The sequence below is a fragment of the Genypterus blacodes genome, unplaced genomic scaffold (genome assembly GCF_046128005.1).
Source record: "Genypterus blacodes isolate CSIRO-AG114 ecotype Tasmania unplaced genomic scaffold, CSIRO-AGI_Gbla_v1 ptg000057l_1, whole genome shotgun sequence".
Classification (NCBI taxonomy): Eukaryota; Metazoa; Chordata; class Actinopteri; order Ophidiiformes; family Ophidiidae; genus Genypterus; species Genypterus blacodes.
In genome coordinates this window covers 1,820,987-1,842,022 of record NW_027466869.1, presented here as the reverse complement: position 1 = coordinate 1,842,022, position 21,036 = coordinate 1,820,987, and the positions used below count along the sequence as shown (strand labels likewise).

Sequence of the window (21,036 nt, the reverse complement as noted above, 5' to 3'; positions counted from 1 at the left end):
AATTCAAAGCCAAGCTAAATCTGACTCTGTTTGTGTCTAAAAGCCTCTAATTTCTACAAGAAAGACTGTCATTACAATGGTTTGGGGCAAGTGTGTGTGTTGTCTTTAAATACAAAACCCAGGAGAGTTGTGGAGATTTGGTTTCTGCAACTAGGAAAGTGACACAAACTTCAAACTCAGGGCAACAACATCTTAATGAAGGAGTTGCACAAAATGATTGAAACAATTAAATGAGTCTCTAATCACTACATGACTTTCATAAAACACATATCGATGATGGATTACATGTAGTTCAGAAAGAGAGAAAGTTCAAATGGGTCAAATTATTATCATGGCACAGTAAAATGAGAACCACGCATAAAAACACTGAAGAACATCATGAGGAATATATGAAGTCAACAATTCTAGAGCTGCGCAATATGGCCAAACATTAGCATCACAACATATAATCATACTTACCTATATAATATTAAAAATTGACAATAAGGGAACTCTGACAAATACAAATTTGCACTACACAATGTTTAAAATACAATTTCATACTGCTAATATGATTTTATTGAATTGCTATATACATCATATCAAGACTATCACTACATCATCATCATCACTTTTACCAAACCTGAGCAAAATCAAGTTGATTGGTGGTTTCCTCAAGTCATTGGCAAATGTTTGGCTCATTGCTCAGCTCTGATTAGAGCTTTAAAAACTTAAACTGATGAATCAAAATCACATGAAATGATTTGAAAGGATCTTCACCACTACCACCAACACCACCAACACCACCACCACATACACATAGGTGAGTGCCTTACCTTGTACTTTGTTGAGCTCGTCTGTAGAGGGAACGAGTGAGAGATAAGACAAAAGCAACTGTCATTCATGCAAAGCAGTGCGCCACCAGCATGTGGCAACGTGACAGCCATGTGTTAAAAGATGATTCAGGCAGAAATACAGCCATGTCAGTTGTTATGAAGGCCAAGAAAAAGGCATTTTTCAAAGTTTCAGCAGTTTCAGCAATCAGTGCAAATATTTTGATCAAGCTCCATCTATTAATACTGAGCAAGAAAGTACAAAAGTGTTGATGCGATTAGGTGTGGTGCGGTTGCATGTGCTAAAGATACTAAGTTTAAAATTCCACACAATGTGAAAATGAGCTGGACAAACCTCTAGCCTAAACAATCAAAGGCTTTTGGGGCAAATTCAAAATGCATAAACAGAGTTTGAGCATTCTGCAGGCTGTGGGTAACCAAAAAGATGAGGCCATGTCCAGCATATTTTGAGCAATGATGGGAATGTGTCCCTCTAACTCAGTCAGTTATTGTAGTGCTGGTGTGAGCTAAAGCACTAATAAGTCAAAAAATATGCAACAGCCAAAGGTTTGCACTGCAAATGAGTATTTCAGCATGCATGCAGGAAACAAATATCGCTCGACATTCTTGTGTAAAATGGTGGCTCGGCTTTGCCTCAGCGTCACAAACAAAACCCAAACTACTGTTTTATCTTCTCCAAGGTTCTGCGCCACATGTGCAGGCCATCTGTGGCAGGGAGTCAATCCAACGCTGCAGTAGCTACAAAGACACACTTAAAAACAACCTGTTTCACACTAGGGGGAGCTCTCTTCATATGGAAAACATCCTCGCACTACTTGTTTCCACTCACCCAGATATTTGGCTTTCTCCTCCCTCCTCTCCTTGGCCTGCTTCTGCCTCTCCTCTGACTTCATAATGTCTGCAATGAGGAAAAGGAGAGAAAGAGGAAGAAAATGTGCAATTTAGAGAGGTTACTGTGTACTTATGAAGTGTATAAAGACATCAGGCTAAGAGAGGAAATCAAATCTGTATGCAAACCCAAAATCCTGACTGACAAACACTGAGGAGAAACATTTCAAGAGAGTTAATTAACCATGGACTGAGCAGAGAACATTAAGTATAATCTGAGAGTTGATTTCCACAAGGCTAAAAAGGCAAAACACGTCCATTAAGATTGGAAATTTCATCTTGTAAACACTGAAGTTACGAAAGACTTAAAAACACTGAAATCCTGTAAACTTTCATTCTGTGTACAATAATGTGTGCCATCAGCCATTTTACCAGAGTGTTCCCCACCTAAATGTTACAGAGAGGCAATAATGATGCACCATAGTGATGCACCTTCATCCCCATGGGCACGACTTCATCAATAAACTATTCCGCTAAGTCAGAGTGGAAAAGGCTTTTAACTCTTATATCTCAACAACAGGAAATGCATACCATCAGACAATGAATGGAAACGGGCACCGGGCAACGTCAAAATGTCAACGTTGATGCTCTGCAAATGGCAGTTGATGATTTCTACTACATGGTCTGGATCTTAAAGTCAGAATGATAATGAACAAATTGTGCACAGCAAATCTTCAAATAAAAGCTTAAGCATGTAGCAGCTCTCTGAAGCTCATGTGCCATCTGGGCTGTGTGTGTGTGTGTGTGTGTGTGTGTGTGTGTGTGTGTGTGTGTGTGTGTGTGTGTGTGTGTGTGTGTGTGTGTGTGTGTTGTGACTATAGGGTAACTCTTACTCATCTGTTTGCTCTCTGTTTCAAACATAACATTCCTCCAACAAACCATTGCAGAATCACTCAGTAAAAGAAACCCCCTTAGGCAAAGTGATCCCTGCAAACACTGACCGAAACATCTCTGGAATTTGTGGTGCATCCTGAGGGAAGCTAGTATCCAACTGGAATGCCCAAGTCACACTTTGAAGATGATACAAGGGCAAAAAATAACTAAAGGACAGTGTTAACTTATCTACTGAGGACATCCCAACAGCCTCATTAATAATGCAGAGGTGTGTCATTCCTTTTTAAGGACTCCCGGGAGGATGAGATAGAAGTGTTGCCCATTTACAGAATGATATTAGGTCACCCATGTGTACAGATTTCCTTAATTTTCCCAAAAACCTGGACTTAGATACACAAAATCGATTCAAGAATGTCTAGCCAGGCACCTGAAGTCTCTTAACAGCGATACAATAAGAGGTGTGCAGTCTTGATCTTTCCTATGTGCTTAGTGTTCGTTGCCACATGGCCGCCTCAGTCCTCAGACCATATGTTCTACCTCAAACACAAAGTGAATCATCCCTCAGCAGTCTAACAGAGTGAAGCGTGAATCATGACAACAATCTGCCATGCAGCCTCCCTTAAGAACAACCTCTGACCCACTTTGATATTTATAGGCCTTACGTGAAGCTCAAGTGCACGGTGCTGTTTGCCGTGATGTGCTATTATTCGCCACTCACCACGATGTTAATCATAAGTCACATGAACCAGCTTCCAAGACGCAAACAGACGGGGCCCGAATATAATGCTGGTTTCAGTGTTTGGTAAAGGACTGGCTTGGTCCGAACTCTTATAACTGAGCAAGACCGAAGAACACGCGAAAGAAAAAAATATCCCAACTTGGAAAAGCATCATCTCAGCTGAAGATATGCCAACTTTATGCAGACCCCTACCAGCTAAATTACAAACCTCATTGTTTCATCTCACTAATTAAGAGTCTGCAGGTACTTCTCCCGTCTTCATCAAATCTCTCTGGGAAATGCAAAACCTACAAAAAATAATGAGCTTAATAGAACCAATGGAGAAGGAACGTGAAGGGCAAAAGGGAAGTGGGGGTCATGAGAAGACTAATGAATGGCCTACATACAGTATTTCTCTAAAATAGCCCCGATTTTGCCAACATGACAGCTGAACCTCCTGCTGTGGAGGTGATGGGGTTGAACCTCGGGCTCCTCTTAATCACTCTATATGCCCCAAGTGGCTCCCCTTTTGTAAAACAACAAAGTCTCTGATCACATCTATGCAGACGACACCCAAATTTACATCTCACCAGATGACTACAGTCCCTTTGCATCCTTAAAAAAGAACAATGAAGACATCAATAACTGGATGTGCCGCAATTTCCTCCAATTAAACATAGATAAAACACAAAACAACAAGTAAATCCTGAGGTAGTTATGGACGCAGAACTTCACTTTAACAGCCACATAAAGAAAATTACAATACCATGCAGCTGCAGCTCATTCACGACGCTGCTGCTTGAGGCAGTGGCTCAGTGGGTAGTGCTTCCGCTTGGGAACCGGAGGGTTGCCGGTTCGAGCCCCTGCCGAGGTGCCCCTGAGCAAGGCACCGAACCCTCAAGTGCTCCCCCCTCTGCGTAGGGTGGTAATGTAATGTAAGTCGCTTTGGATAAAAGCGTCTGCCAAATGCTCGTAATGTAATGTAATGTAATGTAATGAGTTCTGACTAGAAACTAAGAAAGCCCAAAAAGATAGCTATATTCCTCAGATCACTACAGTGTCTGCCTGTGTGTCACAGGATTGATTTTAAAATACTCTCACTGGTTTATAAAGCTCTGCATGGCCTAGGACCAAAATATATCTCTGACATGATTCTGTCGTATAAACCCTTCAGGCCTTTCAGGTTGTCTGGTTCTGCTCTGCTTTCTGTTCTCAGAGTCAGAACAAAGCACAGTGAGGCAGCCTTTAGTTTCTCTGCTCCACAACTCCAACAAACTCCCAGAAGATCTCAGGTCTGCTCCAACTGTAAACTCTTAGAAAATCACTGCTTTTGATTAAATCATGTTCAATATCTGCACTATAGGTTATTTATTCTATATTTTATTTTATTTTGCTCCTCATTTTTTCTCACATGTTGCTTTTTTTGTTCTTGGCATTTTATATGTGTTGTTGTCATGTATTTTCTCTCGTGTAAGGCATTTTGAATTCCCTTTGTGTCTGAGCTAAGGAATATAAATAAATTTGCCTTGCCTTTGCCTAAGGGAACAAAGAAGATCATTACCGCTCTTAATGGATTAATGGATAGAGAACAAAGAGAAGAGGGAAAAGAGGCTTAACGTTTCTAAAAAACCCTCACACATGTTCCTTAGGATCTGTGTGTGCTGTTTGCCAGTGGCTGCAAGCAGGATAGGTGGTCAACTTGTGGCATCACTCACTGGAATGGGATGCGTCCTCAGATCCCTTCTGCCCACCTTTCAGGTCATCACAAACCCCCACATAAGAGCTTGGCTGTGACTAGCATTGGCTATCCACTTGCCAAAGAGGATCATCTATCCATATTTTGCTGGATATTTGACTTCAAAATTCAATTGTGTCTGGAAACTCTCAACCTAAAGCCACAATGTTATCACACCACAACTTCTGCTCTATGCTTAGGACCAACAGTTAAAGTGAACCTGCAGCAGCTCTATTGGATTTAGCTTTAACCCTGAAAGCATGTGGTCACTGCCAGTCTGATACCGATGCATTACCTCACCTCCAGAGAGCTGACCTAAGTCCAGCAAAGTGCCGATGTAATAGGTCCATTACTAGAGAGCACTACTTCAGATTTTCCTGTCACTCCGCTGATCTTCCTTTGTATGTTTCCCTGCAATCCTGCAAGAGTTGCATGAATCCGTCACATGAAAGAACTTGTTTACCTTTTTTCGACCTGGGGGAAGGCGATGCAGGAGATGCAGGTGATCGAGGGATGATATCAGCCCTAGAGGGTGTGGTCGATCTCCGGTCTGTGTCTTTCTTAACGGGCGAGTCCATTCTTGGGGTTGTCTCTGTGCCCGGGGGGCTGCTCTCTCCCTCTGGGTCAGGCCTGGTGGGAGTCGTCTTCAGTTCTGAGCACGGAGCTGATCAAAAAGAGAGAGAGACGATGAGTATGAAAACAAGTGAGCAAATGAAACGGTAAGACGCAACGCAAGCACAGGGATGGAACTCAACCAGTTCCTCTTCATTCCATTCACAGCCGGGCCTCTGTGCTGTTGAGTCCACATGACTTACACTTCCACCTGCATGAATCAGGCGTGTGGGGTGTAGTCGTGAGGCAAGAAAACAATGTAGGCTCTTGTGATTTCTACAGTATTTCTTTTAACCACTGAGCAACATTATCTGCTCTTGTGATTACTGTGATAGACTCAACGCCTTCACGGAAGTAGCCAAACTTGTTCAGTCTCTTGATAAAGGAGTAGTTGGGCTTCACTCAGAGCACCAAGATTCTCATTTGGCAGCCTGTTGAATCCCCTCCCCAAAACATTAGTTTGCTGGCCAAACAAAGACCTTCATAGCAGGGGACCCTTGACTTTGCCCGAGCGATCCCTTATGGAACTGTGTTAGAGTGCAATTTCTTCTGCACGGCCCCTGAAGGCAAACACTGGGGCAACGTGCTCTAAATTATTCAGACTTGGGCTAAAAACAACACAGACAGTAGGAGGCGTTCACGCTGAGACAAGATTTACAGTCCGAGCGCTGTGCTATTCAACTGTTTCAGTAGGACTGCGTGGGAGCGCACCAATGAGGAGGGAGGTCAGTGCTGTGCAACTTCAAAGCCAAAATTGATTATACAGTAGCTTTGTCTAAAGAAGGCAACTGTATGCTCCTTAAGCCATAAACCTTCAAAACAGGCCATAAAATATATTTCCAGCAGAAGGACATTGACACTTCCCCGGACAAAGGTCTCTGCTTGAATGGTTGTTTGTTAGACCAACAATCACTGATATTTTGGTCCATATCAAAAGGCTCTTTGAGATGTGAAAAGGTGCACATTTTAGCCTGTGGGAGGTTAATTGTTTGTTTTCAGCCTTCATACTAGTTCTCACAATCCATAACTACAATGTAAAACTGTAGTCAGTCAATGCCAATAAACAAGTCCACTGTTCGCTGTCTATCAATGGCCGATCGAGAAAGTCAAATATTTGGAAAGTTGGAAAGAGACTAAAAAAGACCTCCAGTGGTGGTCATTGGCCCTTAAAGAATAAAAATAGATCAACTACACCTAATTGTGACAGATACTCAGTCTCCTCGCGTAAGACTGACTGAGCTCATCTCGGCACATGCAAAAGTAACGTCTTCAATCGGAGAACCACTGTGGGATGAGAGAGAAAGAGAGAGGGGGAGTACAACAGTTTGATGTGATTCTATAAAAGAGTTCATCTGAGAGACAAGACGTTGCCATCATTAAATAAGCATTCCTCGGGCATGGATGTGCTATGAGAGTGAGTGGGCCATTGTTGTGGTCTCTGCGTGGCAACAGGACAGCAGCCAAAACACAGCGATGACAGCGAGAGTGAGGGGGAGGCGGTGAAATTAACTAAAATTAGAGGCTAAATGCTGGAATTTGCTATTATTTGCATAAATTCAGCACAAACTCGAAATACAATGGAACTCTGGTGAGACAGGAAAGCCATTTAAAGTTAAAGAACAGGAGCTGCTACCAACAAACCAATGAAACTGACCACTTTTCCTTCTTCATTCTGTCTATGTCATGGTATTGGAGTCAAATTTGATACCTTACACAGAAATCGTCCATTTATACATGCAATAATCTCACAACAAATAATGCACAACCACGGGCATTACACCATCACACCATAGCAACTCCTCGGGGTCTGAATCATCTCATTTTACACCATTTTTCCCCCACATATGTCAACTGGGGTCCCAAAAGTGACAGGAGAAAGTGCAGCCCAGACAGAGGAGCATTGTGTTGTGCCTCGTATTACGTGTGCAGTTTCCCAAACACCTGGGGACCGGCGCCATAAAGCAATAGATGACTGACGAGACTGCAGGCGACAGGTCAGACAATCACTGTAAACTAACTAACTATCAATGATAGAGAGAATGGGGACGCGACATACATTGGTATGCAGGTGACAGACACTGAATACCAATGTAACCAGAGCCCCTCTGGAGGGAAACAGGATGGGAGCAGAGGGAGAGGACAGGAGCAGATTGATGCAGTCATCTGACTGCGGGATGATATTTGACTAAATTAAATGAGGGTAAAATTCTAGAATGAAGGGAGTAATCGAACAAAATCCACTTGTTTTCTTTTAATTCAGATACCTAGGTCTATGCAGTGACCCCTTACAGCAAACATGATTGGGACACATTTGCACGGCGCTTTGAAGAGAATAATGATGTAATATTTGCACCCATGTACTACAGGCAATGTCAAAACCTGTTCGGCAGTCTGTGAACTCTGTGTTCTGGCAGTTGTTACAGACTAGATCAAATTACCCAGGTTTATGAAAAAGAGTGCTTTCTGCTGATATATTATGTATCAAGTGTGATATTATTCCGGTAATAGGAACCTCTGCATATTTCTAATACCTCTTTAAAAGAAATCCTATAATGAGGTCAGTTGGGGTTGTGTGCATAACCACAGCAACTGCGTCTTTCACCATATTCACACTCCAGTCTACCAAAGTGGGGCTGGACCCAGGGGGCACCTACAGTCAAAAGCTATTAGAGCACCCACATCCAACATATGCATTATTCATTTTCATAAATCGACCATCTTAGATACTCAAGTCATCATCAACCTTAAACAAGGGAAATCAATTTGGTGCAGGTTACTATTGGAAAATGAGAGACACACACACAGGTATAAAAATAAACATTGTCAGCGTTTCTAATGTTTGATGTACAGTATATATATCACATTATTTTTAACACCGGCCTTTACAACTGTTGCCACGGAAGCAAATGTTTAAATAACAACTCTGTATGAATTTAGTAAATTCATTCATGTACAAAGACTGTTTTTGCATGGTTCATTTGTTTTATTCTCCTATTGAGTATCAGATTGATGAAGGACAGCCAAGAAATGGGTCAGAGGGGGTTCAGGAATCTGTGGCATGCTGTGTGTGCTCATTGATTGAACACCACACCGTCACCCTGCTCTGTATTCCGTGGCCCCATAGGCCCTATTGTGCTTCCCCGTGGGGCCTCTTGGCTGCAGGTACCCAACAAAGCCTGAGCTGCTCAACTGGAGCTATTTCCACTCAGAAATGCCACAAAGAAGTAAGCTATCTCTAAAAAGTCAGAGGAATACAGTAAAGGAGCCCCTGCAGATACGAGTGTATGCATGCATGTATGAGCCCAGTGTGTGAACAGGGTGGCAGGTTGAGAAACAGCATGGAATCAGCACAGACTCAGTGCCACTCCACTGTCAGGAGGCATGTGTGATACTTGCAAACGGACACATTAACTTCATTTGTATTCACTCAGTTCTTTTAATATAAGGGAATTCAATATGTTACATTTGTGGCTGCTTTGTTTGGAGAACAAAGTTAAAACAGGGACACATGTTAATATTGCCAAAGAAAATGTGATTTAGCAGAAATCCAATTCCTTTGTTGGAGTATCTCTCATAGGTTCTGCAGCTAGAGAGCCTGTTTCTTCATCTTTGCTGTCCTAGTAACACTTACAAAGGCACAAAACCTAATTTGCGTAAAACACAAGCTTTGCCCTGTTAATAACTTCAGTGTCAGAGTGTGCAGGTTTAGCCTCTAAGCTTTAAATTAAAAAAATGTAATCAAGAGGAAATCCTTGAAAAAGCATGTGCCCAGAATGGAAGCACTTTAATATCTCGACACAGCTATTGCAGAAGAAGATACAGGCTCAGACTCTGTAGGTTGTGGCAGGAATTCCACTCAAAAGAACCTACAGACAAAATATCACAACGCAATTTTCTACCTGTTCATCAACTTCACAAAGGCCCCTGTGAAACCATGGTAGGAAAAAGTGTTGTCATGTCTAAACACTGCATTACGGAATCAGTAAAGTATGACCAAACAGAGACAGAGACAATGACAGCTCGGAGCAAGATAGTTTCTGTTGAGAACGGCTGTAAAACATGCAATAATGTTACACAACAACACACAGACATTCCAACTGCAAAGCAAACACACAAGAGTGACAAAAAATGATCTCTGTCATGTGACCTGTTTCTCTCTCGTTAGGCTAATATTTTACCAGAGAAAGACATGGTTTGCCTTGTTCAGCCTTGTTGGAGGGACGCTCTCTAATGAGCAGTAGTTTACACCGCAACACCCCAATGCACTGCCAAGATGCTAAGTGGAGTGAAAATAAAGCACGAGGAATGGAATATTTATGAAGCAAATAGCGTCACGCTGGAGCACCAGCCCCGTCTTCATCTTGATAAACAGGCAAGTGCATGACTGGAAATGTAGACGGCAACAAGCACCAATACAGATTTAGATAAAGTAAGGACACGGCAGTGAATACATTTGACACAACCAAGAAAGACTCAGACGGTGTTGACAATATAAATGCAATATAAATGCAGCGTGTTCTCTTATAAAATGGAACTGTGGCAAACGAGACGCTTGGAAATAGTACTGAGTGAAAGCTGTGAAATCAAAAGACTGGAAGGGGAAAAGGGTGGCAGCTTAAGAAAGAAGAGGAGGAACTCTGAGGGACAAAAAGAGAATGGATCTGCATTTCATTTAGGATGGGCCCGGGGACTAATGAACTACCTCATCGCTTACCCCCCTAACCCGTCACCCCTTCACCCAGTGTCCCGCTCGTCCCCGGATAGGGTGATGTAAGAGGCCAAGGGGGGCCCAGACACACAGGAAGCGCAATGTAAACAACACCTAGCGACTCTATGCCAGATCAGGCTGTGGGTGGATATGTGTGTGTATGTGTGTGTTCGGAGAGAGAAATATGACTTTAAGGTTTGACTTTAATGAATTCTATAAATAAACTATACTTAATTACCACCAAAATGATACCTGGGTGCCCTTTTTCATAATACATGCACCATGATATGACAACTGGCCAAAGATAATCATGCAAAGTGATGAAACCACTCAGTCCATGTCTGCCTGCAGAGGAGAATAGCAGCTTTTCATGCCAACCATTTGGCTAAAGACGCTTCAAAAGATAGCATTCCTTTATGGCATCTCAATTGGCCCGTGAATAGTAATGTCTCTGCCAGTGGCTGCAACAGATTTCATCTCATCACCTGGCCCAGGCTTTGGGACAATGCCTGGCATTTAGTTGCTGCTCTCTCCTGCGCCGCTCTATGTGCCAAAGCCTCTGTGGTGATGAGAAGCTCTGCTTTATCCCAAACAGCAGCAGTTCCCAGGGGTCCCTGCATGCGGTGCCGCCACCAACATGCTCCCTTATACACACGTGTAAGTAATGTAAAAGGCCTGACCAGTGCTGAGAGAGAGTGTCAAGCCATTCTCGGTGACATCACAGGAAGCGGGGGGGATTTCTGGCCGGCACAGAATGCCATTCATCACGAAAAGTGCTCTATCGGCATGCCGTCCAGTCTCCCCTGACAACCTGCTCTACATCCTTTTTGGGGGGGTTGGGGTGTGACAGCGTGATCTAATCCTCACTGGTGCTTGTAAAGGGGCTTGCCTGGTCCCCTGTCACAGTATAGAGTTTGCTTTAGCTAAGAAGAAATGGGGTCCATTCATCCTGGATTGGTCTTTTCAAGATCTAAAAAAAATCCAATCTGAAAATAAGATTATGTTAAAACCTATTGACTGAAAGAACAAACTGAAATTGAAACTTGACGACCCACATGGTCGAGATTTACAGCTGTAATGGATTCTGAGAAACTTGTTATTGCCTGATTCTTCATTTCACATTTTAGTTTAGAAGTTTGGAACTCAAATTAAAACTCAAATTTGGCAAAGCTTAGACATTACACATCTAAATTTTGATATGAATACAATCAATGATTCAATCAATCCTACATGACATTGTTTACAGTCTGAAGGAGCTCAAACTGTGTGTCCCTGTACGCTGATGTCACTTGGTTCCAATATGGTTATTTTCTTAAACATCGCCTAAAGCAAAAACCAGACCCGTGCAGCAATCTTGTTACTGTTCAACATACAATTACGCCCCACAGTCCTCATTAGCTGGATTCTGTCAGTCTCACACAAAAACCTCACAACAGTTCTGCTGGCAACAGGGTCCAAATTATAGCTTTTGTAATCATACAGATAACAGCAGGACAGGTGAAATGTTCAGTCCTGTTTCCTGTGTGATCAGGTTCAAACACTTACACAGATACCAATGCAACATCATCATGTCTGCTGCAGTTGCAACTCTTGGCCCAGTTTGAGTTATAAATAATTTCATAGAAAGCAGACATGAGTCGTCATCCACAACCAAAAAAAGATGGACATCAGCGAGTGATGACTCTGGTGCATACGTACAGCATATCTGATGAGGGAAGTGTAACGCGTGATAAGACGAACCGGTCCTTTAACCGAAACGGGGTCTGGTCTAATATTAGCAAAAAGGTCTGGTGACTGGAGCTTTCAGATGACTAGAGTGCAGCCTGTCTGTGATATTTTCAGACTTGGTGGAGGTGGAAGGGACAAGCTCTGCATTCCAAAACGAGACTTCCGTGTCCTTGCCGTGGTGTCCCGGAGAAAAAAAGGGGCTGCGCAGCTGCCTGATATTGAATTTAGGCCACACCACTGCAGTGCAGGCCTATCTACATTCTGAGACTGAAAGGCAGACAGGGGTTGGGAGAAGGGGACGCTTTCCAAACAGTGCCTGTGTGTGTTTTTTGGAAGCCACTCTTGCTTTTAAAGTGAGAGGTCAGTTGTAAAATCAGCATGTGGGTTTTGCATTTAGTCGCTTTCTCACTGCTCGGTTGCATTTTAACAGCTGTGCAGCATTGGTCCAACAATAGTGCCTTTTAAACCACAGGAGCTTTGTCGGGATTTCAGGAACTTGGGAACTTCCAATGATTTCAGTGTTGGTGTCAGAACTTAACTCCTGAGTAACTTAGTCCCTGACTTAATCCAAACTTTGATCCAAAAGCTGCAAATGTGAAGAACCTTTACTTGTATCAGTTCCATCAAATCCTCCCTCGCTTACTAATGATCAAATAATCTAACCTGAGCTACCAGCATTTAGTCATCCTTCTTCACCTCAGAATAAGGCGCAGGTGGTCCTTAAATCATAACTCCCAGTGTGATCTACAGTATCAGATTTCAAAGACTCAAAAGAGGAGGTGAATCTCCCTAAATTCACCTTGTTAAACACAAAGGCTGAAATGAGATGATGTAAGCATATTGTAGGGTTATATTCGAGTTCCTAGCCAAATGAACCAGGGCTAATGGTAAATAATGTCACTATTTACAAGAGGAGCCACATGGGGGGACCACAGGCTATTCGGTCAGTGAGTTAAAGGTGATTCCACAGTTCAAAACATATCCTCACTATAACCCATAGTTTCAGAGTAAACAAGTCTAGTTTACCTTCTTGGTAGGTCAAATGGAAGGTCCAGCATGAGAGGAGATACACACATTCAGAAAAAAACACAGACAAGAACAGGAGTCTGAATGAGGTATTGACCTCCTCTTTCAGGCCACATCCTGGTCAAAAGCAGCCGAGGGTGGTGAGCTTGCACAGTCTGAGTGCTGATAATGGACAGGCTGTCTCCTTTATTTGTGCAGGGTTAGACAGAGGCGTAAGTGTCTGCTCAGCCTGATTTGCACCATCTGGGTGCCACAGTATGGACCGGCACTGACATGATGCTGCACTCTATGGGGAGCTACACACTCTTGAGAGAAGCATCTCAGTCAGCTCTTCCTCCCTCGTCTCTCATCTTCCTCTCCACATCTCTATGTGCAATGTCTCACGTCCTGATTCTTCCTCAAAAGTTGTACACACAGACTAAGGATGCTAACAGACTAAAGAATCAAAATAAAAACACTGTTTGCACACGGGGAAGGTGAGGTTTCAATACCACAGTGCTGGCACGAGTTCAGTCAGCTCTCTGTGACTCAGATGGTTCCTTCTGTTTCCCAACTCCATTTGGGGGCTACTCCCAGTACACCATGTGCTGAATGTGGGATTTGAACAAATCTGAACACGCAGGCAAAGGCCCCATTCCTTTATACCACCAACACCAGTGGAACTAGAAGGTTTTAGGAGAAGACAGTAAAATTCTCAGCTTGCCTTGTTATTCTTATGATAATTGCGTTAGTGGGTTTTGGATTTCACAGATCCATTTGGCTGTGCAGTTTATCAATTCTCCTCCAAGGTAACAACGATTAAAATGTCTGTGAAGGGAACACAACAAAGTAATGTGTGATTGCATATACACAGACTTAAATGGATTATACAGGATGGGACCTGCTCAGGAGCGATTCCTCTTTCGTGTACACCGCACAGTAACACATAAATGAGATTAACACTGTGGAGTAAAATTATATTTGTCATTGCCTCATCCATCCAACATAGAATCAATTCAACGGATAAAAACAGGTTGCTCATTGCTCGTTACTGAACCGGCACAAAAATGTGTTGTCGTTTTGTCATCAGGCACCAGATTGTCTTTTGGGAATGAGTCCATGGGGTCTTATGTTCTTCACAACTAAATTCTCTGTGGTTGCTTTCTCTCCTAAAAATGGCACATGTATCTCTCTGCTTACAAAACAACTCCTGCAGCTAAACAGACTGATCCTGTTCATTCACATTCTTGACCGCCAAAGGTGGATTATCGTAAATTAAACAATACACCAGGTAACGACTGTGGCTCCTGTCAGTCTAAACCTGTTTATGTTCAGTTGTGGTTATGGGAAAGGAGTGATAAGTTTGCAGAAAGAACAAGAGATTACTGAAATTTATCCAGATTTGCACGATCTGTATGTCATGTTAAATATACATTATGTCAATGTAATAGTGCTAGAAATGGCAAGTCTTAGAGGAAAAAGATTCTATTCATCTCAGCTGATCAAAGCATGCAAAGAGCTGCACATTTGAATATCAAAGAGATCACTCAGACAGTGCACTGGTATGGATATGAGTAGGATGGAGGGATCAGATAGGCGAATACCACCATACAAAGAAAAGAGGGATAAGACAATCTTCTTCGAAGGTCCTGACAGCTTTCCTTGAAAAACTCTGAGATCTTACAGTTCACAACCCAGGCAGTCAACCGATACCCTACTCACTTTGTTAGTTAGTTACATGTTCTCCTTAGACACACTTGGATCTTTCACCCAAAGCCTGCATGGGACAACATATATGGAACAGGAGGGGTTGACATATGTTACTCAATAATGCCTTATGATGACATTTATGATCAAATTGGACATGTATGCAAACCTTTCAACACCTTAGTTATAAAATAAATTGTTTCAATCGAGACTAAACATCTCTGGGTGTTTCATTTTTAGCTCTGATCATGACTTGCCACACCTGGGGGAGACTGCTTCTGATGTATTGAAATCAGGTTGGTCTGGCTGACATATGTGGCAACATGTCAACACATGTCAGCTTTCCAACCACCAGTCTACCATTGTTGCTGTTAGACACGCAGGTCTACTGGTCAAGATTCCCACAGCCAGGGTGGAGCTCTGCTCTCCTTCGACTTGATGCAGAGCCAAAACAAGCTGACCTCCCTCCCTGTAGCCCCCTGTCAGCCGGAAGGAAGTTTTCTGTTGTCCTCAGGAGGCGGTCGGTCACATTGTATGTCCTCTTCCCCGACACAATGCTTTGGCCTGGATGACATGAACTAAACTATGGTGTCATGCACGAAAACCTCTTCTTATTTGCATTTCCCCCCCATTTCATTCGTTTTTCGACTGAGGTGTACACCCTGTTGTTATGGCTGAATCAGCAGACCTGACATTGGACTTGAACTGCATGATGGAGTGTGTTGTAATTACACATATAAAGTAATAACTCGTCCGATCTGGGTGTGAGGATGACTCTGTTGTGCACTTTGGCACGGATCTGAGCCTCTCTTTGGAATGATTATTGATTCCAGGGAAATCGTTGGTGCATCTCTGCACCAGCTGAGACGGTGCGTGAGGGGATCTGTGCCTAAAACAACCGTGAGCACGTGATTCGTGGTAGTGAAGGGTGCCAGAGTGCCGTGCATCACGTTAGTAGCGTGCGAAACATAACATGAGGAGGGGGATGGGATAAAGACTCTTCACATTACCTCATCTAGCGCAAATTGCGTTACAGCCCGGGTGGCGGAGTGAATTCAAAGTGAAAAAGGATGACAACACAATATTTGAATTGGAAGTCATCGCCACTTGAGGATCGAACATGATGGTGTTTATTACTTACACACAGGTCTGATAATTAATAAATCACCGTTTGCTGTCGTGGGGGTTCAAATTTAGTGTGACTGACTGTTTCCGCACTCCTAATAGTTTATTCATAACCCACCAGACAAATGGATGAGATGTTTCTCTCCAACCAGCCTGCCTAACCGCAACAGATCGATACCACCAGCTACAGTCTCAACGACATATAAAGACTATTTATTACAACGTGACAAAGGGGGGGAAATAGCAAAGCATCTGTTTTCAAACTTAATTCAGCTTCATGCAGACTCCAGATAGTAAAACAGACTTACATGTCGAGGCTGGCAGAGTATTTTCCTCCATGACGGTGGTAATACTCTGGCTTTCCATTGTTTTGTTCATTCAAACATGCGGGTTTCGGCTCTTCCTCTCCGATACTCCTCTCATTCCTCAGGCAGACTAGGGGGGGGAAACTTGGTCGTGTCACTCCAGTTGCGCACCCGATGTCCACAAAGCGCCGCCGGACTGGGAACAGATCGAGCAGGAACAAGACTAGGAGGAAGGGGAACTCAAGAAATCCAGCCCCGGTTGAGTGCAGGATGTCCCGGATGAAGTAGTGTGTAAGGTGCAGTGTCTGGGGGAATTTGGGGGGGAAATAAATCAGGGGAGGAGAGAGTGTAGCTTCACACTCAGGCACTCCAGCTGATGCTCTGCGAGATATGCGGACGGTCCCACGCTGGCCTCCCGATAGGACTGTACCATTACCAACAGGAGGGGGTGGAGAAGGGGACCAACGCTGTTATAAATACCTTATAATTCTTCAGACACTAGCTCGAGTTAGACTAAAAAAGGCGTAGAACTGTTCATGTTGTATTTCAAATCTGTTTTAACTGTAACAATCTTTAATATTCGACTAAACAAAAGTGTTCATGCGAAAAATAACACCCTTCTTCTCATTGGTTCGTCTTTCTTTAAAACTACAATACCCACTCAGGATGCTCATTTCAATATAAAAGCCGCTATCCGGAAAAACTGCCGTATTCTACGCTCTTGTTTTATATGATCGTTGCAATATTGCTATGTTGTCTGTATTATGTCAGAATTAAAAGTGCAAAAAAGTAGTGAGAGTAGGAGTTAATGTTTATTCACTGGTTTGGTGGTCAGGTGGCCTCAGAAAAACGTAAATAGCTATAGTATTTATTTTTATTTAGTTCATTTATTTATTTATTTTCATTCATTTATGCCCAAGAACAAATTATACCATATGGTTTGAAATGCCACATTGCAAATTAATTAATCAGATGTTGGAGTAGCACATAAGCACACTATTGTATCTAAGTGAAATTGCAGTTATCAAGTCAACAAAATGTTGATTACAATAAAAATCATACCATACCATATTTTTGATTGTACTCTCCAGAAACCATTAATTATTCAGTAGCTCACAATAGTAGTTATCGTCAATAGGAAGTTGTATGCATAATACACGATTGGATCTAAAGATTTTGCATGTTCATAATTTGTCTGAACTTTTACTTGTATGTCCATGAAATTTCAGTGTGATTTCCCTGTCAGCATGGTTTTTGATGATAGATGTGTGATTTGTTAAGCAAGGTTCTAGACAGAGAAATGTGTATATTCATGCATTGATTACACAAATTAGACAAATTCAAAACATTCAACTGAAAGTCCATCTTTGTTTCCTCATAGAAAGAGCCAAAGTTATGTAAGAGTTATACGGTTTGTCTTCTCGTCTACCACCTGTGGATCCATCAGAGCATCTGCCGAGGTGGGGGCTGGGCCAGGGGCTGACCGGCACGCTTGAGAAGGGACATCCCTTCACCCTAAAAGGACCCCAGTGGGGCTCCTTTGTGCAGCTGTTGAGTCGTGTAGCTCAAACCCCCAAGAACCACCTGTCATTGCAACTGGAAAAGTGGGGGATGCTGAAGAGGGTGGGGGTTGGGTGTGCTGGGGTGTGTATGTGGTTATTGGTCAATGCAGAATGAATTCAAGCCAAAAAAAAAGGAATGAATATAATTCTGAAAGTCTTCTGCCTCTCCAATCACATCAATCTTCTTTTAATTTGTCTAATTTTACTAATGCATCCAGAATAAAAGTGTGTTGTTAAAGAGCCCAGTCGCCCTACGAAGTCATTCACATCCATTCATTTTGACAGGATTTTTAATTGGATCACAGACACGTATGACATTCTATTTTCCTAACAAGACAAAGCAGTAAAGAGTGAACTTCCTCTCCTTTCAAGTCAACAAAAGACTAGATAAGAGCAGGAAATGCCTCAGTGATAATCACAGATCAAGGCGCTCTTACACAAACCAAATCATCTAAACTTTAGCTTACAATAAGGTCAGCTGATTTAGTCTCTTTTGAAAAAATGGGAGTGAGTCCCTTTTCAGCTTTTCCTTTATTTCCAAAACTCCCCACCTCCACCATATGCAACATAGTGACAGAGGTAACACTGAAACACTGTGAATATTTGGACCTATAACCTTAGATATTAAATAATTAAATATATATAATTATACTGCATATATACACTCAGGAAAAGTGTTTCAATCAAGATGCTGATCAAACTTCCAATGCAAACATCCACATCATTTTAGTGGCTCAGCGTTGGTCAAACCAATGTTGGAGCCAATTCAACCTTCCGTCCTCATTTCATAGTTGAAAGTCAAGCTGATTTAAGATGGTTTGGCTACTTGCCAAAATGGGTGCTTTAATGAATTGATGCCGTAAGTTAGTGTAATGGACAGTGTAATGATACGGACATGAAATCACAGTAATAAATGTGCATATATGTAGAATATAGTGTTCCAAATACTCCATTAGATAGTAGACTGGGTGCTTGAGCCCACAGTCTGATAACAAAAAGAAATGGCCTCAGTATAAAAGCATACCTCTAAGTCAGGAGGCGTGCATCCGTTTGATCCATTTGTACCGTGCTGTGCTAATGATCCATTCAACAGACAGGTGGGTGCAAATAGAGGAAAATAGCTCAGTCGGATATCTTTGTCCCAGATGTGATGTAATGCTGCATGTCCTTGGGAAGGTCTGCACACTGAGAGAACACACATTCTACAGTCGCACTCCTCTTTCCACTCATGGGTGTTTACATTGTTAGTTTAAGGTGTGCATGTGCAGCCTGTGTACCTGCATCGTCTCCATTAGGAAACCAGCTGCAGATAGGAAGTGAAGGAAACCCCCCCCTGCCTCTTCTGTCTGCACTCCAGAGAAAACACTTGATGTTGGAGCTGCAGCTGCGCTCCTCAGTTACACACAGAGTAGTGATTGAGCAGACTCTCAGACACACACATGAGCGTCTCATTAATTTGCCGCTGATCGCTTCAACAAGTTGATGGCTTGGGGGTGACAGTTAATGGAGACCACTGAGAATAAAAGACTAAACATAAATCATTGGCAATGAGAGGATGTGATTGTCTGTAAATATACAACCCGAACAAGGGAGAAGGAAAGGGAAGAGGTGGATAAGCCCCACAAATAGAATCTATGCAAGAGATACTACAGAAGATAAGAGAGCCACTGATGAGGGCTCGTAGAAAGACAACTTCCTTTATCCTAATACTCCACCAGTGTTGATCCTGATTGGGACAAGCTACTGTCTGACAAAACAAACATCCATGTTATCCTCAAGTAATCAGGGGGGGACAGTGAAAATAAGATTACCTCTGTTACAAACATTGGGCTAATTTGGATCCCTGAGTAGTGACCAACTTTATGAATAATTAAAGTTACAGAGATATTACCTTTACTATTCATTTGTGAGTTTCAGGGAACAAAAGCAAATAAGTACCTTGACCTAGCAGGGTCAAAGGTCATCTTCACCTGTAAGAGGGTCCATGGAATCACTCAATTTATGATCCTGTCGTCTTGTGTTTCCTGTAGTGTGATTTAATCAGACATTACATCACATGTCAGTGTAGAAGCACAGCCAGAGAGATGGAGTGTGGGAGAGTTCCATGTGTCTTTGTGTTTCTCTCTGGGGTGCTGGGAGAACTGTTTGGTCTAAATCATCAGATTTTGTCTCCCCGATCATAGGCCGGGGGCTAGAGTAAGGGGGTTGAGAGGTCCCACATCCAAGAGAGAGAAGGATATGTGTTCTTGTGTGGTGCATGATTTTGGATATTATGTCATTAAACATCAGCTAAATGTAGAGCTGCATTGTATGAGGGTCATGCTGGGTAAATTTAGGACACTTCTCGTGAGTCATCCAATTTTTCTCAGTCTTTGCTGTCTTTCTCTCTATTTCTGTCTATGGAAATAGACACCCCGAAAATAAACCTTCTGGAGTTTGAATCATTCATCGAAAACATTTTTTGTACTGGGGTTGTTTTTTACAAGACGGGAGTAAAAATTTGGGCTTTTGAAAACTTTGTGCCATTTTTGACCTGGAAACAAACAACAAAGAATTCTCTGGAATGAATGATTGTTTTTTGTTTTTAAGGGAAGATTCTTGTACTTATATAGATATATTTGTAGAATTATTTTTATATCAACAAAATGTGACATTTCTTGACATTTTACAACAAATAATTTTGCGACATTTTTTCAGAGGGTGGGTTAAAAATATATAACTTTTCAGAATGAAGAGTGGAATTATTGTCTCCATGCAAAATGCAACAACTTTGACAGCTGAAGAGAAAAAGTGATGTCAACAGAGAAGAGCATTCAGTTTACTATTGAAGGGAATTGACAAATCCAAAACAGTCTCCTCAACAGCAGGAAAAGAAATACTTTGTCAAAGGTCAGTTTGGGAAAAAAGTACATAAACACAGCAGTAAACAACCCACACTACTGCTTATAAAAGTGAAAAGTACATGGCCTTAAACAATCTGATCTGGGCCTCTCAGTTGGCGTTACTGGGGGGTTATTTTGCCATCTTGTGTGAGGAATGTGATTCCACAGCAATACGTCCGAAACAGCAGTGAGCCTGGCAGACGATGACATAATTGCCTAAAACGTGCTATCTGTTTGTAGCAAGGCCAAACACGTGGGGTTGGTTCCTTTCCGCTTGCCCCCAGGGCCCCTTGCTATTCTCCTTTTCCCTCGCTCTCTTGCTCTCTCTCTCTCTCTCTCCCACCCCAGGCCCCTCCACCTCCCTTCTGCTCCACCACACTCCCTGTTATGAGTG

General features: G+C 42.5%; 1 protein-coding gene across 4 annotated transcripts in view; it reads right to left on the bottom strand.

Moving 5' to 3' along the window:
• The window catches only part of map7d1a (MAP7 domain containing 1a), a 32,391-nt gene extending 15,796 nt beyond the window's left edge, over positions 1-16,595 (bottom strand). For 2 of the 4 annotated variants that reach the window (XM_076152646.1, XM_076152648.1), the window contains exons 1-4: positions 16,202-16,595; positions 5,472-5,672; positions 1,663-1,731; positions 816-836 (exon numbers count right to left, since the gene is read on the bottom strand). In XM_076152646.1, the coding sequence (XP_076008761.1) occupies positions 816-836; positions 1,663-1,731; positions 5,472-5,672; positions 16,202-16,271 (361 nt within the window). In that variant the 5' untranslated portion in view covers positions 16,272-16,595. The remainder of the gene's footprint in view (positions 1-815; positions 837-1,662; positions 1,732-5,471; positions 5,673-16,201) is intronic. The other 2 variants (XM_076152647.1, XM_076152649.1) reach the window with 1 other exon arrangement.
• Between the last annotated feature and the right edge of the window lie 4,441 nt (positions 16,596-21,036).